Source organism: Capra hircus, chromosome 5, assembly GCF_001704415.2.
Source record: "Capra hircus breed San Clemente chromosome 5, ASM170441v1, whole genome shotgun sequence".
NCBI classification, from domain to species: domain Eukaryota; kingdom Metazoa; phylum Chordata; class Mammalia; order Artiodactyla; family Bovidae; genus Capra; species Capra hircus.
The window spans coordinates 110,554,577-110,576,303 of NC_030812.1; the positions used below are offsets into that span (position 1 = coordinate 110,554,577).

General features: G+C 42.3%; 1 protein-coding gene across 5 annotated transcripts in view; it reads left to right on the forward strand.

The window, feature by feature from the left end:
• Positions 1 to 21,727, forward strand: part of TNRC6B (trinucleotide repeat containing 6B) — a 261,231-nt gene that overhangs the window by 226,914 nt on the left and 12,590 nt on the right. For all 5 annotated transcript variants that reach the window (XM_018048802.1, XM_018048800.1, XM_018048801.1 and 2 more), the window contains 10 exons: positions 2,469 to 2,600; positions 2,841 to 2,936; positions 3,087 to 3,279; positions 9,459 to 9,593; positions 11,893 to 12,069; positions 13,382 to 13,528; positions 13,780 to 13,875; positions 16,906 to 17,130; positions 18,005 to 18,075; positions 20,846 to 20,985. In XM_018048802.1, the coding sequence (XP_017904291.1) occupies positions 2,469 to 2,600; positions 2,841 to 2,936; positions 3,087 to 3,279; positions 9,459 to 9,593; positions 11,893 to 12,069; positions 13,382 to 13,528; positions 13,780 to 13,875; positions 16,906 to 17,130; positions 18,005 to 18,075; positions 20,846 to 20,985 (1,412 nt within the window). The remainder of the gene's footprint in view (positions 1 to 2,468; positions 2,601 to 2,840; positions 2,937 to 3,086; positions 3,280 to 9,458; positions 9,594 to 11,892; positions 12,070 to 13,381; positions 13,529 to 13,779; positions 13,876 to 16,905; positions 17,131 to 18,004; positions 18,076 to 20,845; positions 20,986 to 21,727) is intronic.

Here is a 21,727-nt window from a genome sequence, read left to right on the forward strand (position 1 = left end):
ATAAGATGGGACCACCCCATGGGTCTTCTGATGACTCAGTTTTTATAGGGGCATTTTTAAAAGACAGAAAGTAAGGGTGTGCAAGCAAGAGTGAATGTGTGTGAATGTCACGCTGGAGGGTTAAAACACAAAATAAGCTGAGGCTTACAAAAAAGTAGGCAGGTCGAAAGTGTCTCAGAGCTCGGTTTGGTGCAGTGTGGTGACTGGGAAAGGAACCATTGCTTTGGACTCTTTGTATAAGGCTGACTAAGTGGAAATAAAAATTTTACTGCTTATGTCTTTTCTATTAAGAATAAGGGTTAAGATTAGTTAAATCCTTCAACAGAGAAAGAATTTGTGAAAAGAATCGCAGAACCCCTCTCTGTGATCTTTGAAGAATGCTGGGGGTCTTCAAGGATGAGAGTTTAAATAATGACACCTCCCTCTTTTCTGCCCAAATTCTGAATTTTTAAGACAAAAGGGGGAAGGCCTCCAGGGGCCTGAATGTTCCCTATGCTGCCAAGAAAGGTGATACTAGAGAATGCGAGCTTCCTAATACTGAATTCTTTAGGTACCCCCTTAGTAACTGAAATAGGGCAGTCCTCCCTAGGGGCTTGCTGCCAAGAAGTAAGGGAAAGAGGCCCCAGAGTGCTGTGGTAAAGGTGGAGGCCCCTCTGTTTGGAGCTTCAGATCAGAAATGGGAAAGAACTTTTCCTCCTGTGCCAGGAAGGAAGAAGAATGAAGCAATTTCTTTTTAATTTTTTTTTTTTGAAAGAACAAGGAAAGTGGCTTGAAGAACTGATGAACTTGGTGCTGATTCTAAGTGAGATTCTAGACAAGATGATCAAAAATGTGATTTCTGAGCACATGTACTAAAAATCAAGAATCATAGTTTGCTAACATGTTTGAACATAACCCACTTTCTTCACTGATTGGTCAAAAAACGTTGGATTATAGGAATGATAAAGTTGTTGTGTCTCTATTTTGACAAGTCACTTGACAAGCTGTCTCTTTGTTTTAGATAAGATGAAAAAAATATAGGCTAAGTGCTAAAACAGTTGTGTTGATTAGAAATGATTGACTGTTTCTGGACTGATCAGTTTCAGATCGGAAGGACGCTTTTAATAGCATGCTACTAGATTATCTTCAGCTCTGTTCAGTGTTCGCATCAATGACCAGATGGGAAACATAAACTGACAATAAGTGAAATAACAGGTAGAAAATAACTTGGTGAAGTGACCATTAATAAGTTAAAATATAAGAGAGGTTCATTCATCTTGTAGGTTTTATCAAGCATCTACTGTGTGCCAGGCATATAAAGATAAATGTAAGGTCCTAAGGCTCAGACATAAATTAATAGTTTATAAACCCAGCTGCTTAAAAATTGCATGGGAGAGTAAAACATATTTTAATATTGTAGATTTTAATGGACTGTGTGAATTGGGAGATGATCAGATACGATCAGAGAAGCTGAGATCTTAGGAACTGTTGAGAGCATGGCTTTTAAAAGATGAGTTAGTGATGGTGAGGTCTACGCAGTATTAGAAAACTTCAGAAAATGGCTTCTCTGTAAATGAGAAATGAATGGGTTGAGAAATTGAATGATACACAGGTGAGAGAACTGACCCCAGTTAGCCTTGGGATGAGATGAAGGGGTAGGTGTAATCATTGTGGACATCTGAAGAACCACACTGTGGAATAATAGGAACGTGTATGGAGTGCATTTCTAAGCAGTTGACATGAACTAACTCATAAAATCCTCAAACAGCCACTGAAGTTAATTTTATTCTTACTCAGATTTTGCAGATAAGGAAAGTGAGGCTCAGAAAAGTTAAATAAGTCCCTTGCTCTGAGTCATACTGCTTAGAAATGGCAGGCCCATGCAGTTTGCCTGTAGGACTAAATTTTTGACCAGAATGCTATTGATATTAAGGGACTAAGTTTGTTCTCCATGGTACTCACTGATTCATTGGGTTCAGTGACTGTTTTGGGGGTTTGTTTGTTTGTTTTTATTTGGAAGCTAATTACTTTACAGTATTGTGATGCATTTTGCCATACATTCACATGAATCAGCCATGGGTGTACATGTGTTCCCCATCATGAACTCCTCCCTCCTCCCCACTCCCACCTCCCTCCTCAGTGAATGTTTTTATAGCACATTTCCAATAATAACCTCTAAGACGAAAGTTATGTTGTCATTCATTTTTTTTTCTTGCAGATATTTTCCTGATTATAAAATTCATAATTTTCATTGTAGAAAAGTTGGAATGTCTAAAAAGAGAATGAAAAAGTTCCTATAACCTTTACCACTCAAAAGATAACCACTGTTAATGCTTTGGTATATTTCTCCCAATTGTTTAATGTTTTTCATAAATATTTTTCAAGGAAAATGTTAACAGTGCTTGCTTTAGCTTTATTGAGATTCTTTTCACACAACACACAAATTTTTTTTATTTTGATAAATTCTGAAAGTTCCTTTTCTTGACTAGGTTTCTGCCTCAATGCTTAAGCAGTTTCCCAACAGTGGCCTGAATCCAGGTCTTTTCAACGTGGGGCCCCAGTTATCTCCTCAACAAATTGCCATGCTGAGCCAGCTTCCACAGATTCCCCAGTTTCAGTTGGTAAGTAGCAGATTTTCCTCCTATAGCCAAAAGGTTTTATTATTATTATTATTACTTGCTTCATTTCATGTGTTTAAGGGTTGATACGTCAGCTCAACTCTTAAGCACACTCAGTTTGACCAGTGGGCCAGGACCTTGGTGGTACTTCCCTCATGGACACTGATTCGGCTCACAAACCCTTGCAGTTTTCCTAGTAAATCCACCTTAGGAAACTTGGGTCCTCTCTCCCTTACTTTGTAGGCATGTCAGCTTCTCCTGCAGCAGCAGCAACAGCAGCAGTTGTTACAAAACCAGAGGAAGCTTTCTCAAGCCGTTCGCCAGCAGCAGGAACAGCAGGTATATGGCCTTGGAAGGGCCCCCTAGTGCTTGATGTGGGAATACATCTCTGCTTAACCTCTGATGGCGGAAACGGATGTTGGCTTATCATGTATCTGTTGATGTTGGCTTATTATGTGTCTGTTTTCCCTTGGGCCTCCTCACCTCCAGCTGGCTCGGATGGTGAGCGCCCTCCAGCAGCAGCAGCAGCAACAGCAGCAGCAGCAGAGGCAGCCCAGCATGAAGCATTCGCCATCTCATCCCGTTGGGCCCAAGCCACATCTGGACAACATGGTACCCAATGCTCTGAATGTGGGGCTCCCAGACCTTCAAACCAAAGGGCCAATACCTGGATATGGTTCTGGTAAGGTGTTAGTATGCAAACTGCCTGTTGAAGAATCTGCCAGTCACATTCTCAGCCTAAGGGTTAGACCTCCATTACACTATTTTCATACCAGCCATGCTGGGTCAGTAAATATTCTTATTCCTTTCTTGCAAGTAAGATATCTGATTTGCTGATATGTTTCCTGAAGCTCATCACACAGTTAGCAGACAGTAGAAACAAGCTTCCACCTTCTCTGGGTCCAAAGAAGTCTTTTATTACTTGTGAGTGGCAATCAATCAGCTCTCCTTCCACCAGGAACTTTTTAAAGCCCATTTGTACCTGCTGTGAGCGCTGCACTTGTCTGACGTTATAATCGAGTAAATTACGTACAAGTTGAGAGGCATCTAGCTCTATGGATAAAATTACATTGAAAAAAATGAATTAAAATTAGCAGACAAACCAATAAAATTCTTCTGATGTTAGTATTTCATCTGATTTAAATAGAATTAGCACAAGTAAGGTTATACCTTTGACATTCATCAGGAATTTGTTGGCAGGCGAGTTGTAGCTCTTTAAGAACTGGGGAACATGTTGTAAGCAGAATCCAACCAGCGAGGCAACGGTATTTAAAAATAAAATGCAAAAGTTAAAAAAGTACCACCCACCACAGTGGATCTCTTCTCAGATTGACAACATTTAGATTTTCTTTTGGTAAGGACTTTACTGTTCTCTGCCACCTCAGAAACAAGGGTTAAGGGAGACTTGAAAGCTGTACTCAAGTGACAAAGTGACCTTGGACAAATGGCCTTGCTGTCTGTGCTCTGTGAGGTGCCTGCTGGGGTGAGACGTCCACTGCCCACTGGGGAGGCCAGGAACTCCTTGATCCTGGATAGTTTTAAGGGAATTAATTTCTAGATCCTTAAGTTCTACCAACTATACTTTTTCTTTAAGAAAAAAAAAAGAAAATTGCACGTTTATTTATTTGTTTTATTTCTTGCTGTGGAGGGTCTTCACTGCTGCCGCGTGGCTTTCTCTAGCTGCAGCGAGCGGGGGCTACTCTCTGTCGTAGTGTGTGGGCCTCTGATCGCAGTGGCTTCTCGTTGCAAAGCAAGGCCTCTAGGGCTTAAGTAGTTGTGGTGGGTGGGCTCTAGAGCAGACTCAGTAGTTGTGGCACACAGGCTTAGTTGCTCTGTGTCATTTGGGATCATCCTGGAACAGAGATCAAACCAGTGTCCCTTGCATTGTAAGGTGGATTCTTAAGCCACTGGACCACCAGGGTAGCCCCTGTACTTTTTCTTAAAAATGATTTGCATGAGAACTGACTTTTAAATTCCATTCGACATAAAAGAAAGTCAGACGCTCCGCCGTCCCTTATCCTATCAGAGCGTGGTTCTCTGGAGCTCCAGACAAAGAGGAAGCCTCCCAGGATGACTATCAGTGGTGCCCTTATCCCTGGGTTTCCAGTCCTCACCTTCTGAATCGTGTCCTCTTAGGGATGAAGCCTGATGTAAGAGCCTACACGTGCTGGTGTGTGTTGAGTTGTTCTGAATTTAGACAGTGTATGTGAGTGACGTGGGGGCAGTAGTGCTTCTCTTCATCCCCTTTTGTCAAAGGATGTGTAGTTCTTGAAGTGGAATCCAGTTGTATAAAGCGAAGAGAACTTATCTGGAAGCCACAAGTGGCTTTTCGACATGTTTCAGGAACACAGTTCTTTTCAGACCTTCTCAGTGCTCATCCTGAGGGCTTGTCTTAGCTGGAAAGCAAAGCACCTAGGAACAGCCTGAGCAATATAGGTTAAGTGAGACTGACTCTTTGAAACAGATGTTTTCATGGCGAATAGGTAAAGCCTGTGGATTTCCTTTAGAACGGGGTATGTACCAGTCAGTTAGTTGTTAAAAACCTAGAATCATAATGTATTTATTTCACTGACAGTCTTTATAACGTCTTTACTATTTTCTACCCCCCTATTAAAAAGGAAAATTATGTGTTGGCTGTAAATCTGTTCATTTTTAGCAGTGTATGTATAGTTCTCTTGTTTATTGAATATATAGAAAAATTTTATGTCTTATTAGATTAATCATATTGTTTGTGATTATTATACTTAATTATTCCTAATGACTAAAGGATCAAAGTTCAGTATTTATACATATATATTTACTAGATACATTTCATGGTTTTTTAATACCATATTCCTATTTCATAAGTAACTTAAAATTTTAGTTATGCATTATTATCCAAATTAAGGAAAAAGAATATACTGACTTAACATTTTCATCTGATAACTTAGTAAACAATGGATACATTAGTTTTATTAAGTCTATATTAATTGTGATATAAGTAAGTAAGTAAGTGAAGTCACTCAGTCGTGTCCGACTCTTTGTGACCCCCGTGGACTGCTGCCCAGCAGGCTCCTCAGTCCATGGGATTCTCCAGGCAAGAATACTGGAGTGGGTTGCCATTTCCTTCTCCAGGGGATCTTCCCAACCCAGGGATTGAACCTGGGTCTCCCGCATTGGGGGCAGATGCTTTAACCTCTGAGCCACCAGGGAAGCCCTATTGTGATATGGCCACTTATAATCTGCCTTACACAATGCATTTTGCAGTTTATTTCAGTTACAGTTTTCCTTAATTCATATTACCAATTTATTGGAATTGAAAAACTGAGACTGAAAACAAGTCTGATTTGGCTGCCTATTTTGAATAAACTAAACCTATAGCTGTAAGGTTTTGATGAAAATATAGGTAAAGCATTTATACAGATTAAAGTTTTTTTGGAAAAGATGTAATAAAATGAATGTATACATTATGAATATAAATAGTGCCTAGTATAGCAGAGTAAGAAAGAAAAAAGATAACCTGTAGGCTAAAGACTAGCAAGAATAATTAAAAATTTCATAGTATGTTTTTTTCTAAATATGTTTTGATAAAGCGTCTATTGATATATTTTCTCAGAATTAAAGAGTTGAATGACATTCATGACTGTTAACTAACCCTTAGCTGATTGTTCTTGTAAAGTAGTTTCTAATTTTCTGCTTTTAACAAAATGGAAAATATACCTAATTGAAGTGATGATGACCTATCTAAAAATTATGTTTTAGTATTTATTATGATGCTTTAGTATTTATTATGATTTAGTATTATTATTTTAGTATTTATTACTAAAACATAATTTTTAGATATCTTATTGAGCTGGGAGAAGGAAATATATCCAAAAAGTAATGTAAAGAAATAACTGATGTGATTACAAGGCTCCTACTTTTCTCATCTACTTATTTGTATGAACTTTCTTAGTGCTTTATAAAGTCTATAAAAATTTTAAAAATAGGAATAGAATAATGTGAATTAGATCAAGTCGTAGTCACTAATACCTGAATAATCTAGATACAAAGCCATTCATCTTATTAGAAAATGCACTTCCAATAAAATTTTACTTTTATTTTACTTTTTAAACTTTATCAAAATATGTAATATTTCTGTGTGTGGTACATCCAGTGAAAAGTAGAGATATGAATTATAGAGATTATTAAAATAGCAGAAGAATAACTGTATCCTTCCTGGGGGTATGACGTGTCAGTGACGCACATGCATGTGGACATGGATTGGAACAGTTGTGTTAAAGAGGCCGCTGTGCATGACTTCTTTTATAACTTAGTGCTTATTATAATGATTGTGAAACCAGGAATTTGTTTTCTCATCTACGACAAAAAAAGTAGTGGAAAATACAGAACTGTAGACAGAGTACAGGAATGATAAATTAAGGACAGGTTAATTTGAGAGTTTCCTCAGGGAGATTAAGCCAAGCCATGAGCCAAGTGGTAGTGATGAATAGACAACGAATTAGAGTGTGTGGCCAAGAAAGTCATTCTGGCAAGGACAGAGAAGGTGGTCAAGGGCTTATATAGGTAGCAATGATGAAGCAGATAAAAGGCATGTCCTGTGAAATGAGGCCCTGGGAAAGCCAAGGGCATGTCTTATCTCTGATTACACCTCAGCTCCTGACACAGAGCCTCGCACAAATTAGGCTCTCCATAAATACTTATTGGACTGAATGAAATGGCTTGTTTGATTAGAAGTTCTGTGTCAGGGAGCTGGGGAATTACATGGAGGCCACTTGATGAACTGAGAAAGTATGTGCTTAGTTGCTCAGTCATGTCTGACTCTTTGTGGCCGCATGGACTGTAGCCTACCAGGCTCCTCTGTCCATGAGGACCTCCAGGCAAGAATACTTGAGGGGGTTGCCATGCCCTCCTCCAGGGGTTGCCATGCCCTCCTCCAGGGGATCTTCCCTACCCACGAATTGAACCCAGGTCTCCCACATTACGGGCGGATTCTTTACTGTCTGAGCCACCAGGGAAGTCCATTGATGAAATAGCAAGTTCAAGTCTGTATTTTCTTGGATCTGGAGGTGTGATAGCTCATGAGCCACACAAAGGTCATGAGTGAAGTGCCATCTACGATAGCCTTAGAGCCCAGGATTCCCTTCATCCAGATTTGTTAAGCACATTCCATCCTCACGTGAAGCCAGTTACTATGTGACATTGAAGAAAGACACAGAGTTACATAAAACGTTGCATTGATTTTCCTCTCATAGTTTTGGGTTTGTAGATTGAATCTTTCAAGGCACTTTTATCTCCTTTTGCCTTCTTTATCTTTAATTCCTTTTCCCTTGCCAAACCTTATTGTTTAATTGTGGTGCTGCCATGTCTGGGTGGCATCAGATCTCCAAGTTTCTAATGAGAAAGATGCCCGCTTTACCCAGGGTTCCAACAAGACAGCCTCAGACAGTAGGAGAGTTAAAGTGGATGCAGTATGGAGTCTGGGCTGGTTGGAGCCACACGTCCGCTAGGGGGAGAGGGAACTTCCACAGGACACCTATGCTGAGGCATGGTGGGCGCCCTGCTGATCTTCTTGGTTACCCGTGCTTGCCTGTTATTGCTACACTGACTGTGGCTCGTTCTCCTTTTTCTGTTTCTTTTTAAAATATATTTATTTATTTATTTGGCTATGCCAGGTTTTAGTTGTAGCATATGGAATCTTTTAGTTGCAGTGTTTAGGATCTGGTTCCCTGACTGGGGACCAAGCCTAGGCCCCCTGCATTGGGAACATGGAGAACTCCACGTTCCCAGTGGGCCACCAGGGAAGTCCCCCCACTTTTCTGTTTTTTATTAATTATTCTTCCCCTCTCAGTTTCAGCTATTTATTTTAGTCCTTTATTTTACTTTTTTGAGCATTAGTTTGGAAAGTATTTAATATATTCTAACCTAAAACCCACGGTGCACCTTGTGAGGCTCCATCAACAAGCCTCTCCTGTGTGGTTTTAACCTGTCCAGCCCTCTGCAGTGGGAAAATCTTAACTTCCAGAGCCCTTGCTAACAGCCTAACACTTGAGGACACACTCTGAATCTCTCACCAGTTGCTTGTTCAAGCTATGGGGTCTTCGTCATTGTATAAAAACTTCTTTCAAATTGATCTCCCATAGTCTGTCCCGTTCTCAGACTGTCAGTTCTCTTTGTAAAATATAAATTTAGTTCTATATCTCACTTGCTAAAAAATTCTTTTTATCTCCTATCTTTGGGGAGGGGGGCAAAAAAGTTCTAGACTTCTCGGTCTAACATATGTAAGACCCTACAAGCTACGGCTCTTCCTCTTTCCTCATCTCACTGCATCCATAGTCAGCCAGGCGTTGGAGTTACACTGGGCTCCTCGTCATTCCCTAAGCACCCATGATTGTCACCAGTTAGAGCTTCGCACTTGGTTTTCTTGACTCACCTTCCTGCCCTAGGCCCTAGATCAGCTGTCCTTCTGCAAAGCCTTTCCTCCCATAGAGACCTTACCATAACTTTAGGGCAGCTGTTGCACCATGTTGGTTTGTAGTGTGGACATCTGTCTCAGCTGGAGAACTGCTGGTCCCACACTCCGTTTGCCACAAACCTGAGCTAAATAGATAACGTGAGTGCACATGTGCCCTGAGATGTTCATTAGATGACATCATACGTGTTTTCATACCTGAACAGAGTTGTCCCTTTTGTAGCAGGCAGGAGCCCAGACCAACATTTTGAATCAAAACACCTGTTTCTAAGTGAAGAAAACTTCATGTGAATTGGTCTTTTAGTGACGAATGAAGCCATTTATGGGTTCTGCCTCAGATCTCTTGGTTATTGATACTAGAAACTGATTTAAAAAAAAAAAAGGACCTAAAATGTGCTTCTCCATTTCAGGCTTCAGCTCCGGCGGCATGGACTACGGCATGGTTGGTGGGAAGGAGGCCGGAACAGAGTCTCGCTTTAAACAGTGGACCTCCATGATGGAGGTGCCCTCTGTAGCCACACAGGAAGCCAATATGCACAAAAATGGTAAGACACACAGAGCCTCGTGACCTGAAGCTCTTTTGATCCTCAGAAGCCTTGACGCAGGGTCCTATAAGCGTGTTCTGAAGCACAGATCTTCAGCTTTTTCTTAAAACAGTCTTGATTGCATCCCCCACCCCCACCCCTGCCATGATCACCTATGAGAGCAAGATTGGGGTTATGTGTATTTCAAACTGTAAGAAACTTAAAGTGCTAGTTGTACTTAAGGAAAGAAAAATTTCCCACCTGCGGTAGGATCAAGAGCAGTAGCAGTGAACTTGAGCTCCCCTTAGGGTAAAACCCTAATAAATTGCTTGAGAGAACAGAATCTGTTTTCGGAGCTGCGAGAGAGATCACAGTAAATATGTATCATGTTGACTGTTTCAACTCTTTGATCTCTGAAGATGACTAATCGATCAGCACATGAGGTCTGGACTTTGCACCAACCTTTCTTGTTCTTTATGAATTGCAGTGTCTGCAAGACAGCATTTGAAGGTCTTGCAGGCTTTGGTCGTGAAAGTGGGTCAGCCCTTCATCTCTCTTAATTCTGTGTAAGAGCATCTCCATTTCCCTGTGAAATGGATAAAAGGTCTTGGGGCCTTCCTGCAGCCTTTGCGTCAGTGTTTGTTTCACTTGTCAGTAATTTACTTGGACTCGTCTGTATCCATGAGAACCAAGTGTAAATAGGTGTCGGAGTGGCTCCTGCAGCAGCTTCCTGGAGCCTTAGCCCCATTAGCTTGGAGCCTTTCAGGGTTCTTTTCTAAACCTGCTCTTCCACATGCACTTCTGGAGGCTGGTGAAGTGGCCCCGTGGAGCTGTCTGCCTGCTATCCCTAAGTATTGTCATTTGATTTCATATTACAGAATCAGGAATGGTTTATTGAAATGTCCAGTCTGTTTCTGAACTGAATAATCCAAGCTCTGCATCTCTAGCGTTGGACCCTCTGGCTGCTTCCTTAGGCTTATGATTCATCAGGACCCTTGTCCCCAAAGACATGATAGGTGTGTGATTATAAATGCACATGAGAAGTGGTCTTGAAGGTAAAATACTCGCTTGCCATTTGAGAACTTACAGGTCACGTTTTCCCCATTTCCTGAGCCAATCCCCAAGGTAACTGAGCTTTTTGTTTTCTGCTTCTTCACTGTAACGTGCCTTTGAGTCAGATTCCTACCAGTGGCTCCAGGAAAGCAGATGAGTCCTTAGTGGAGCATGGAGATGGTTTTCAGAATACTTGTGCTAGGCCAAACCAAGCAGATTACTTTAATCAATAACAAACAGAAAAAGGGTTTTGGGTGGGGTTTTTTTTTTTTTGGTCATGCCATGTAGAATTCAGGATCTCAGTTCCCCAACCCAGGGGTTGAACTCATGCCCCCTGCAGTGGAAGCACAGGGTCTTAACCACTGAACCTTTTAATACCTTACCCTGGAAGCAATTTTATCTGTTGATAAGCTGCATCCTTAGAATACATCAGGCAACACAGTACGGCATGTAAAATTCATTCGAGAAATAAGTAGAATGTTATCTCACAGAGGCCACAGTTTTCATTTAAAGCTCATTTTTTTTTAGTTTAAGGGAATTGCTAAGCTTTTAATTATTTTTTCTTGCCTCCAAGCACATAAGATTCATAGGGGGGACACCAACAAAACCCCTGAAATGCTCTGAGGAGAGCAGTTTTACAAAGGATTTGCTGTTCTTCGTGTGTGGGGCCCAGGAGCTCAGCGCTGCAGAGTTCATGGCTGGTCTTGTGCTGGCAGAGACCGTTGGCAGGAACGCCGGCTCACTGCTCTGGAATTTAAAGCAATTGCAGATGCTTTTCTCTCCAGCAAGCTCCCTCTGTTTACTCTGCTTCTTCCACTAAGCTAGGCCTGATCGGCACTTAAGGACTTGAGTGGGTTGGTGTCAGTAGAAATGTAGTTAAAAACCCTTTTATGTGCTGCAGATTGTTTAGTGTTTTTCCCACTCCTCATTCTTGAGTCATTAGTGTAAAGGTGGTGGGGATGATGGTATGAGTCATAGTTTATGAAAGTTTCTCAAGTTAATTTCATAAGACCATGGAGTTTTAAACTGAAAGGGGCATTCAGAAATGAGAACAGTGCTGTGTGCAGAAGTGCAGACTGAGAAGCCAGGAAGGTGAGACGGATGGTCATGGTCATCCTACTTCCTAATTATGCACTGCCTCTCAAGTGTGAACACCTCGTTCCAGGACCAGATCCTGGAGACTGTGAGTTCCTCTGAATGAAAGCTCGCAAGTTCTGTTCATAGGAGTCCTTTCTGCTGTGAACTCATCACCTCTCTTTTTTCTCAGTCGCTATCGTGGCCCCTGGTAAGACCCGAGGAGGGTCACCATACAACCAGTTTGACATCATCCCAGGTGACACACTGGGTGGCCATACGGGTCCTGCTGGTGATAGCTGGTTACCTGCCAAATCTCCACCAACAAATAAAATCGGAAGTAAATCTAGCAATGCCAGTTGGCCTCCAGGTACTACCGTCCAGAAAATGGTCGTTTTGTGTTTGGGGTGTCATTTGTTTTGTAATTGTTAATTTCAGGTTCTGAACAGATTGCTTTTTGCCACCCACGTTGATTTTTTTCATCTAGTTAAATTTTTCTGCTTTTCTTTGGAAAGATAGCAGATTTTCATGGGGTGGGGAGAGGTGGTCTTCGCTCTGTAGAGTTCAGTCAGGAAGATAGGGTGGATGCTGATCACCTGCAAGACAGGTTACTGAGTGGTAGATACAGCATGGGCACAGACGGGTCAAAGGGAGTTAGGGGAGTGCAGTCTGAGGATGCAAGAAGGGGACTTTGGAGTCAGGACTTGGCATTCATCTGTGCAAAGGATGCCTTGTAACCTGACTTCTTCTGAAATGTCCAGTGAATTGATTGGTTTTTCATTCACCAAGTATTTATTACCAGGTTCTAGGGATGTAGACTTGTAGAGCAGTGAGAGTATTTGCTGTTTTTCCTCTTTTATTCTGATACATGTAATCTGTTTTCATTGTAGAACAGTTTGAAATTTTTACTAAACCAAAAATAAAAATGAGTTTTAGTCTGTGTCCTTAACCTTTTTCTATATACTATTATTTGTGCTATGAATACATATAGTCTCTATTAATGCATATTATTCATGTATACTACATACCATTCTTCCTCATGATTTGGAACATAAAAGTTTATTCTGTCATATGATTTAAATATATAAAGATATATATGATATATAAAATATGATATAAAGCTTTAAATATGATGTAAAGAAATTGTAAACACATATATTCTAGGCCTTCTGATGATAAGCCAAATGATTCCTGTCGGTTTTCCCTGGTCATTCCAGGAGTAGCAATCATCTGTGTTTTCTTTTGTGCATCTGAGCCAGTTTCCCAGTGAGATAAAGCAGAAGTATCTCCTCTCCAGCTCAGATACTCTCCCAATTTTCACCTTGATGTCCCCACAGTTGTCCTGAGCACCACACTATTCAGGCCTGCCTCCCTGCCCTCAGGCCTGAATTGGCCTGGGAGGCGGGAGGGCAGGAGCAGGGTCTTCCCCAGACCCTCACTCTCTCTGGCATCAAGTTCACAGGCACAGAGAGGAAGTAGGTGAGCGTGTGGTGGCAGCACAGGAGAGCTGCTGGCAAAGCATGTGTTCAGGCTGACTTTTTTTTTTTTAATGATGAAAATCTGAGCTAAAATAGCTTCAGAATTTAGACTTTTCTTAGACCGATTTGTTGTATCAAAAAATTACTTGACCATATTTTGAACAACTTCTTACCTCAATCTAATATTTGTTCTCCTTGTTTCAGAATTCCAACCAGGAGTGCCATGGAAAGGTATCCAAAACATTGACCCTGAATCTGACCCGTATGTCACTCCAGGAAGTGTGCTGGGGGGTACAGCCACATCTCCCATTGTAGATACTGACCACCAACTTCTGCGGGATAACACCACAGGTAAATAAGTAAAACCCCTCATGTTTATCCAGCACCCAGTATTTTCCTGTTTGGCAGTCTCTGGCTTCATTTGCATTCTCTGGTGTCTAGTAATTACACCAGGAAATGCAGGACTAGGTAGCTTTGTTTTTCACGTTTATTTTTTAGATTATCCTTCCTTTTATCGAAGGTCAAATAAAATACTTCAAGATTTGACTAGTTCCACTGATATTTATCTGCAGTTTTTTCATCTCGTTCTTTGTCATCTAAAGGGTCTAATTCTTCCCTCAACACCTCGCTGCCTTCACCTGGTGCCTGGCCCTACAGTGCCTCTGACAACTCCTTTACCAACGTTCATAGCACTTCAGGTAGGCGTGTGACTCATTTCTTCCCCTCTGGCTAGCACTTTCCTATCAGGTTGCATTGTACAAAGGAAATTGGTGTTTATTTCTTAAGGAATAAATTATAGTGGCTGAACAACACAGGTCAGCGTGGATGGAGAGACATCTCTCATATAGGCCGCATCCCTGGGGAACTTGCAGGCTCACAGAGGCAGGATGAGACAAATACCATTTAGGACCAAGGCAGATGGTGACATTGCAAGGAGCTGTGGGTGTTGTGAGGACAGAGGTTATATCCTGATGACACAAGTGCTTTTCTTTTAACCGGTCTGCCAAGAAAATCAGGGGCCATGAGAAGAACCAGTTAAGTTCAGCTTGTTATTTCTAAGGCAGCCAATTAGAGCTTGCTTTTCTCTAAAAATTCTTCCACTTACAGACAAAGGCTAAGGGCACATGGCCAAGGGGGAAAAAAAGAGGACCTTGGTTAATTCTCCAACATTTGCTGAGTTCCTTGTGTGTGTGTGTTCTGTTTTGTTTTTGAAGATAGTTGGGAATGGAAAACTTAATGGATATAAAAAAGCCTTTGAAGTCACTTACTTAGCACAACGCCTTACAGATTGGTAAACCAGTCATTAGTAATTGGCACGTTGGTCTTGCAAAAGTTGGACCTTAAGCCATTAAAGTCATTAAGGCTTCTGCTCTTTGTCCAAGTAAACGCAAGTAAAACAAATTCTTAGCTACCAAGACACTGCAGGTTAATGACCTTACAGATTGCCTTCTTTTCGTTTCCACTTCTGCGTCGTGCTGACAGTACAGTAACTTCATTTATTGAATGCTCCTGCAGACCATGCAGCATGCTAAGCCTTCAGCATAAATTCTTACCTTACCTTCACCAAAATCTGTGGGGAAGTTCTTGCTGTTATCCCACTTTGTAGATGAAGAAACCGAGACTCAGAGAGCTGAGAGAGTCTGTTGCAGGTCTGAGTGAGTGTGTGAAGGAGCTAGCTCCACGTTCCATGTTTCTGCACCCCACCCTGCATCATTCTTTCATAGGACTTTGCCCAGAGCAGTACATTTGTCACAGTTGATGAACCTACGGTGGCACTTCATTCACCCAGAGTTCATAGTTTTGTTTTTGCATTTTTCTTTTTGACTGCACCGTGTGGCTTGTGGGATCTTAGTTCCCTGGCTAGGGATTTAACCCACGCTCCCTGTGGCGAAAGCTCAGTGTCTTAACCACTGGACTGCCAGGGAAGCCCCCTGTGTCCAATTTTTAAGAGGTAGCAGTGTAGGGCTGAAGACCTAGGACTTCTCCCTTTACATGTAAAACTTCGTTTTCACCTCTGTTATTCCTGTAACTGCCCACGCCCCTTTTTTACAAGCAGATGATCACCTGAGAGGTGACCCCAGGTATCACCTGGACTTGTTTAAGACTGAACATACACCTCCTCCCCACCCCCAAATTGTCTTTCTTTCGTAACTAACCTCTCATTGCCTAGAGGTGCTGTTGTACATCACTTAGTCGCAGCATCTCTTCCCTTTAGCCTCTTCCTTACTCTTTCCCATCTCCCCCACTCGCGGGATTCAGGCACTGATAATGCCTCCCAAGTGCTTTCTTCTCTCTCACGTCCATTTCTTCTCTTCCATTCTTTGTGCTGTCACCCAGGTTCTGACCCTCATTTGAACACTACTTACTAAATCTGCTGCAAGACTGATAGTATCTAAAACTTGGGTCAGCCCCTGTTGTCCTATATGGCCTCCTGTACTTCTCTGCCCCAGGAATTGTTTGGCCACAATTGCAGGGAAATGTATTCGGTCCAGAGCGAGTTTAAGTTGAACCTTGGTTTGTATTTTCCTGTTTTGCTGAGCCCATCCATTTGTGTCAATCTTTCAAGACTTTTCTTGGCACTGTCTTTGCTGACAGCCCAGCATTGTCTTTCTCCTCCACGTATTGAGCAAATATGATGTTCCCTGGGGTTACAACTCTGTGTTCATCTGTTCCATCTTCCCATCTGAGCTTGAAGTTCTTGAGAATAACTGTTTATATTACCCATAGCACTGATTCAGGGTCTTAAAGTGAAGTAAGCGCTTAGTGAATATTTGTTGATTGTAATTTTAAAATCCATTTGAATGTTGCTATCTACTCTTCTGGATCAAGAAAAGTATAATTTTTAGTATAGTTTCCATTCAATCAATAAGTATTTATAGGATAAATACTTTAGTTCTGCCCCGGTTCACATTCTTTGATATCTGTAAGACTAATGGCTTTAAGGGTGATTTCCTTGAATTTATCTTCCTTTTCAGATTGTATTTAGTTAAGAAGCAGTAGAGAGTTAGTTCAGAGAAGGCAATGGCAACCCACTCCAGTGTTCTTGCCTGGAGAATCCCATGAGCGGAGGAGCCTGGTGGGCTGCAGTCCATGGGGTCACGAAGAGTTGCACACAACTGAGCGACTTCCCTTTCACTGTTCACTTCCATGCACTGGAGAAGGAAAGGGGCAACCCACTCCAGTGTTCTTGCCTGGAGAATCCCAGGGACGGGGGAGCCTGGTGGGCTGCCATCTGTGGGGTCGAACAGAGTCGGACACGACTGAAGCGACTTAGCAGCAGCAGTTAGTCATCTTATTAACTCTTTGGGCTTCCCTGGTAGCTCAGACAGTAAGGAGTCCACCTGCAATGCAGAAGACCCAGGTTCAGTCCCTGGATCGGGAAGATCCCCCCCGGAGGAGGAAATGGCAACCCATTCCAGTACGTTTGCCAGGAAAATCCCATGGACAGAGGAGCCTGGCAGTCCATGGGGTCGCAAAGAGTTGGACAAGACTGAGTGTCTGAGAGTTAACTCTAGCTCATGTGTTCGTATGTCAATTCAGAGTAATAGTCACTGAGAATTTATGTTAGATAAGCTCAGAGAACAATGTTATTTTGTTACTCTTCAAACATCTACTTATTTAGACTGTAAAACTGTATTTATCTGTGTGTATATGTAAAATATACACGTGTTTGTTGGCAAAACTGATGTATCTAACCTCATTTCCTCCTTCCTGTTCTCTTCTTACAGCAAAGTTTCCTGATTACAAATCAACATGGTCCCCAGATCCCATAGGACACAACCCCACTCATCTCTCCAACAAGATGTGGAAAAACCATATTTCCTCAAGGAACACTACACCGCTGCCCCGCCCGCCTCCCGGTCTGACCAACCCCAAACCATCATCTCCCTGGAGCAGCACAGCACCCCGCTCAGTCAGGGGGTGGGGGACACAGGACTCACGGCTCGCCTCCGGTGAGGAGCTGCCCGAGGGAGCATCATTGTTCCAGCACAAGGGACTCATGCTCACACACAGTTGAAGACATGACGTCTTCACAGGAGAGGAAATCATGGTTGTTCGGTAGAGGAAAAAGTACCTCTTGAGTGGAAAACTGAAGTCAGCCTATAAAGGCACAGGGACCCGAGAACTCCCAAGGTCTTGATGGAGTAAAGATGAGAACCTTGGGAGCAAAATGTTGTCTTGCAAATAAGGCATAAGAGTGTGTAGGATCACAGTCTAGGAGAAGAGAACTGACTGTTGAGTGACAGGATAAAGAAGGTCAGAGTGAAGCAGAAAGGAGATTTTTTTTTTTTTCTTAATATATTTACTTATTTGGCTGCATCAGGTCTTAGTTGCGTCATTCGGGATCTTTCCTTGTGGTGTATGGGCTCCGTAGTTGCACATGCGGGCTTTTTCTAGTTGTAGCACAAGGGCGTAGTTGCCCCAGGGCATGTGGTATCTTAGTTCCCATCAGTTCAGTTCAGTTCAGTCACTCAGTCATGTCTGACTCTTTGCGACCCCATGAATCGCAGCACACCAGGCCTCCCTGTCCATCACCAAGTCCCGGAGTTCATTCAGACTCACGTCCATCGAGTCAATGATGCCATTCACCCATCTCATCCTCTGTCGTCCGCTTCTCCTCCTGTCCCCAATCCCTCCCAGCATCAGGGATCAAACTCTGCATGGCAGGGTGGACTCTTAAACCACTGAACTGCCAGGGAAGTTCTACAAGATGATTTGTAAAAGGAGGGAAGAAACGTCTGTAGGCTCTATGAAAATGTTTCTCACGTGTGGCCGTCTTAATTTTTTTGTTCGTTCTTCCTGATCCTTCTTTCTGGTTGCTTCCAGCCTCTACCTGGAGTGATGGTGGTTCAGTTCGTCCTAGTTACTGGCTGGTTCTTCACAATCTCACTCCACAGGTAATCATGCTTTCTTGGGATTTTCTGGCTGGGACTTGATTGTATTAAGAGAGAGACACTCAGAGATGTGGGGGTTTAGCAGATGGGAGAGTTCATTTACTTCCTGGTGAGTCTCCCCAACCAATGCCCAAAGCCCACTTCTGAGCCGGGGCGGGGAGGAAACGGTGTTGGCCGCTCAGCTTCATGCCTGCCTCCATGGTGATGTTAACACAGGTAGTTTATAAATAGTGAGTGTAGGGTGGTATTATCTGATGAATTCTGTTCAGCAGAGATAACTTGCTTTGTGGATCTGCCTGTCAGAATCTGGAACCAAGCAAAAAAGTTACCTGTTTTTGTATTGCTCATTCAACAGGACTTCAGGCTCCCTGTCAACCATCTCTGTGCTTCATTCATACACGACTCACCATAAAGCTCTGTGTAGGAGTGTGGATTTCGTGACTGAAATGTCACACGTGTGCTCTTGCTTTTCCATCCACTGTCCTCGTCTGTGTCGATGGCATTACTGATTCTCTCTCACCAGGATGTGCTCTCTGGGTTGTTGTTACAGTGGTGGGGCTTCATCTGCACCAGATCACCCTCCCTTTCACTTGAGTTGCCTGATGACTGGCACGTTTGTAGCAACAGGTGTTGAGTACTCAGTGAAATGAACCCCTGGAAACTGAGTCCATGGTCTTCATTTGGACTTGCCAGCACCACCTTTTAACAGCACCTTGTTAAAAAGAAGTCAGTTAGACCTCCCTCCCCTTGATGCATTGAGTGAATTGTCTGACATTTAATTCATAAATGGATTCACTCACACCTTACTAAGCCAGCATTTTCCAGACTGTTCCCATGGGCTGATAATAGGTCTCTGGTCTAATATGTTTGAAATATATACTTGATTAGACAAAATGAAGCAGATACCTTCACTGTAAGACTTCTTAGACCCTTTAATATGCTAACATGCATTATGATCCTCTGTGGGGAAATATAGATTCTCCTCTGTATTTGCCCAGTGAACCTATTTGTGGGGGTAAGTCGAGGGCTCGTGTTTTAAGATTCACATTGAGATAGACAGTTTTCCAAATACAGTTAACATGAGAAACTGTCTGGATTAATTTCCATATCTAATCAGCTCAGCTGAAGTTCCTGGGTTATTTATTTAGCTAAGAGTTGACTAAAGTATGAACATTTTATATAACCATCCTCAGAACTATATATGCCTCATTATTCTAAGTCGTCACAGTGTGGTGGGTGTAATATGGTTAGGATGAGAGAGGCAGTGTTGAAAGGAGGCTGTATTATTATATGAAAAATAGTAAAAGTACAGACTACTATGTATAAAAGAAATAAGCTGAAGGGATATATTGTACAACACAGGGAATATAGCCAATATTTTTAAGTGAAGGGTGATCTATATAAATTGTGGATCACTATTACATACTTAAAACTAATATAATACTGTAAATCAACTAGACCAATTGATTACAATTAAATTTTTAATTTAAAAATAAAATTTAAAAAGAGGAATGGTACTTATATTTGTATATAAATGAATATAAGGTTTGACTGAGTTTGTATTAGCATTGAGTCATTTTAAAAATCAAAAGATCTAATAACACATTAATCTCAACCATAGCTTAAAAGAAAGTTACAGGGTCAGATCTTTGGGGACCAAGATAAATTGTCATCACCTACAGCTTATTGAGAGGACATCTATCTTGAGAAATCACTTGTGACACATACTGACATGCTGATACAGTCAGTTGTCATTTATAAATGCTGAGAGCTTTTCTTCAGTCATTTTCTATTAAGAATTATGGTGAGACTGGCAGTTTTTCATCCTACAGGATTTCCATGGTAAAACCGCAGAGTACTTCCACCACTGCTGCCAGGAACACAACTTTTTACGGCTGTTTGAGTAGTGATTTGTTTCCCTTCCCCCAAAATGAACCAAAAGGTTGGACTGAGCATCTCCAGTAAACCTAGTGAAGATCTGAATACAAATGCATCGACCAGAGTGAATCAACAGTTTTGTTCTCTGACGTCATAGATGAGGAAGGGCAGTTGTCCCAAATCGCTGGACATTCTCATGCTGAGAGTCTGATAGGGTGAGTGCCTGTAACCTTCGGTCATCTTGGCCGCGGGCAGCAGAGAGCACAGAGAAGTAGGCAGAAGTGGAGTCTGTCCTTGGGATGGCCGGAGTAGGAGGAGGAAGACATCAGAGTTGTCTGAGTGAGGGCACCCATCAGCATTCTGTTGTCAGATGGTTAGCAGTGCCTTCCTTGTTCGTGTCTTTCTCTTCAGCTTTTTGTGAGATTGGAAGAAGAAACTACATTAATAATGTTGCTCAGAACCTTGCATGTTTTCTTAAATTCTTATTTGGTTAACCATTTTATTTCTGTGTTTTAAGGCTCTACCAAACAACACAGGTTCACTCATTTACCTCTTAAGGAAAATAGACTACAGGTTGAATTGTATGCTTTTTGTTTTCAGCTGTATTTATACAATCATTTTCTTTATCTGCAAAATGGGCACAGGAGATCTGAACCCAGTGCTTTGACTGTCTTGAGATTTGCTTTGAAGACCCTGTATTCAGTGCAGTATATTCAGGAGAGTCCAGTACAACTCCCATCTCCAGTTCTTCCGTCATCTCTCCAAACCTGATTTAGGACTGAGGCTGTTAGTTACGAACCGGAACCCTTCCTCACTCTCAAATACAAGAAAGGTCCCCTGACTTCCTTTCCCACGCCACTCCAGTTTTTATCTCATGACTGTCATTACTCTTTAGATTGATGGGTCAACCTTGAGAACCATCTGCATGCAGCATGGCCCACTGCTGACATTCCATCTGAACCTAACCCAGGGCACTGCCCTGATCCGATACAGCACCAAACAGGAGGCGGCCAAGGCCCAGACTGCACTGCACATGTGAGTACCCATCCTCCCTTCCCTGAGACAGACACGCATGAGGAGGCTCACGTGAGTACCCAGGCACGAGCTTGATGAAACGGGGATGCACAGGACGTGCACACAGGCGGCGGCGTCACATGACCAGCTGCCTGCATACTGAGGTGGCTGATCTCACCTGCCTAAGTAAGCACGGGTGTCATATGTGTACCCGAGAATCAGAATTCCAAAAGTAACGGATTTGTGCATTTTAATACCATAAAACAAAGCCACTATTTAGAAATGAGACACTGTAAGTGCTGTCCTTTTTCATAATAGAATCTCGCTGCTTGCTTTGGCCTCTTCGTGGGTGGTGATGAAATATTATGGTCTTAGTTCTGCCTACAGTAGGTGGGGCTGGATCAGACTCTGACCGTCCTCCTTCCCGCCACCATCAAGGTGGTGAACAGGGAGGCGCTGACTCCCCGTGGCTGCAAGTGCCACGATAGAAAGGTACACAGAGAACAAGCAAGTGATGGGGAGGCTTAGACAGTGAGCCCACCCTGAGATGAAGCAGCGCTGCCGATTTCTGGAACTGGGTCACCTTGGTGCTTTGGGCTGTGATCTTTTACCTCCAAGGGAAAAAAGAGGCCCAGTATTCACTTGACAAGCAGATTCTGTATCCCAAGGGATGTTGCTACATCGTGTCGTCCAGTAGCCTTTGGGTATCTTGAGATTGAGTGATATTTGATTGCTCTAAATCAGTACTTCTCAGTCACCTGGT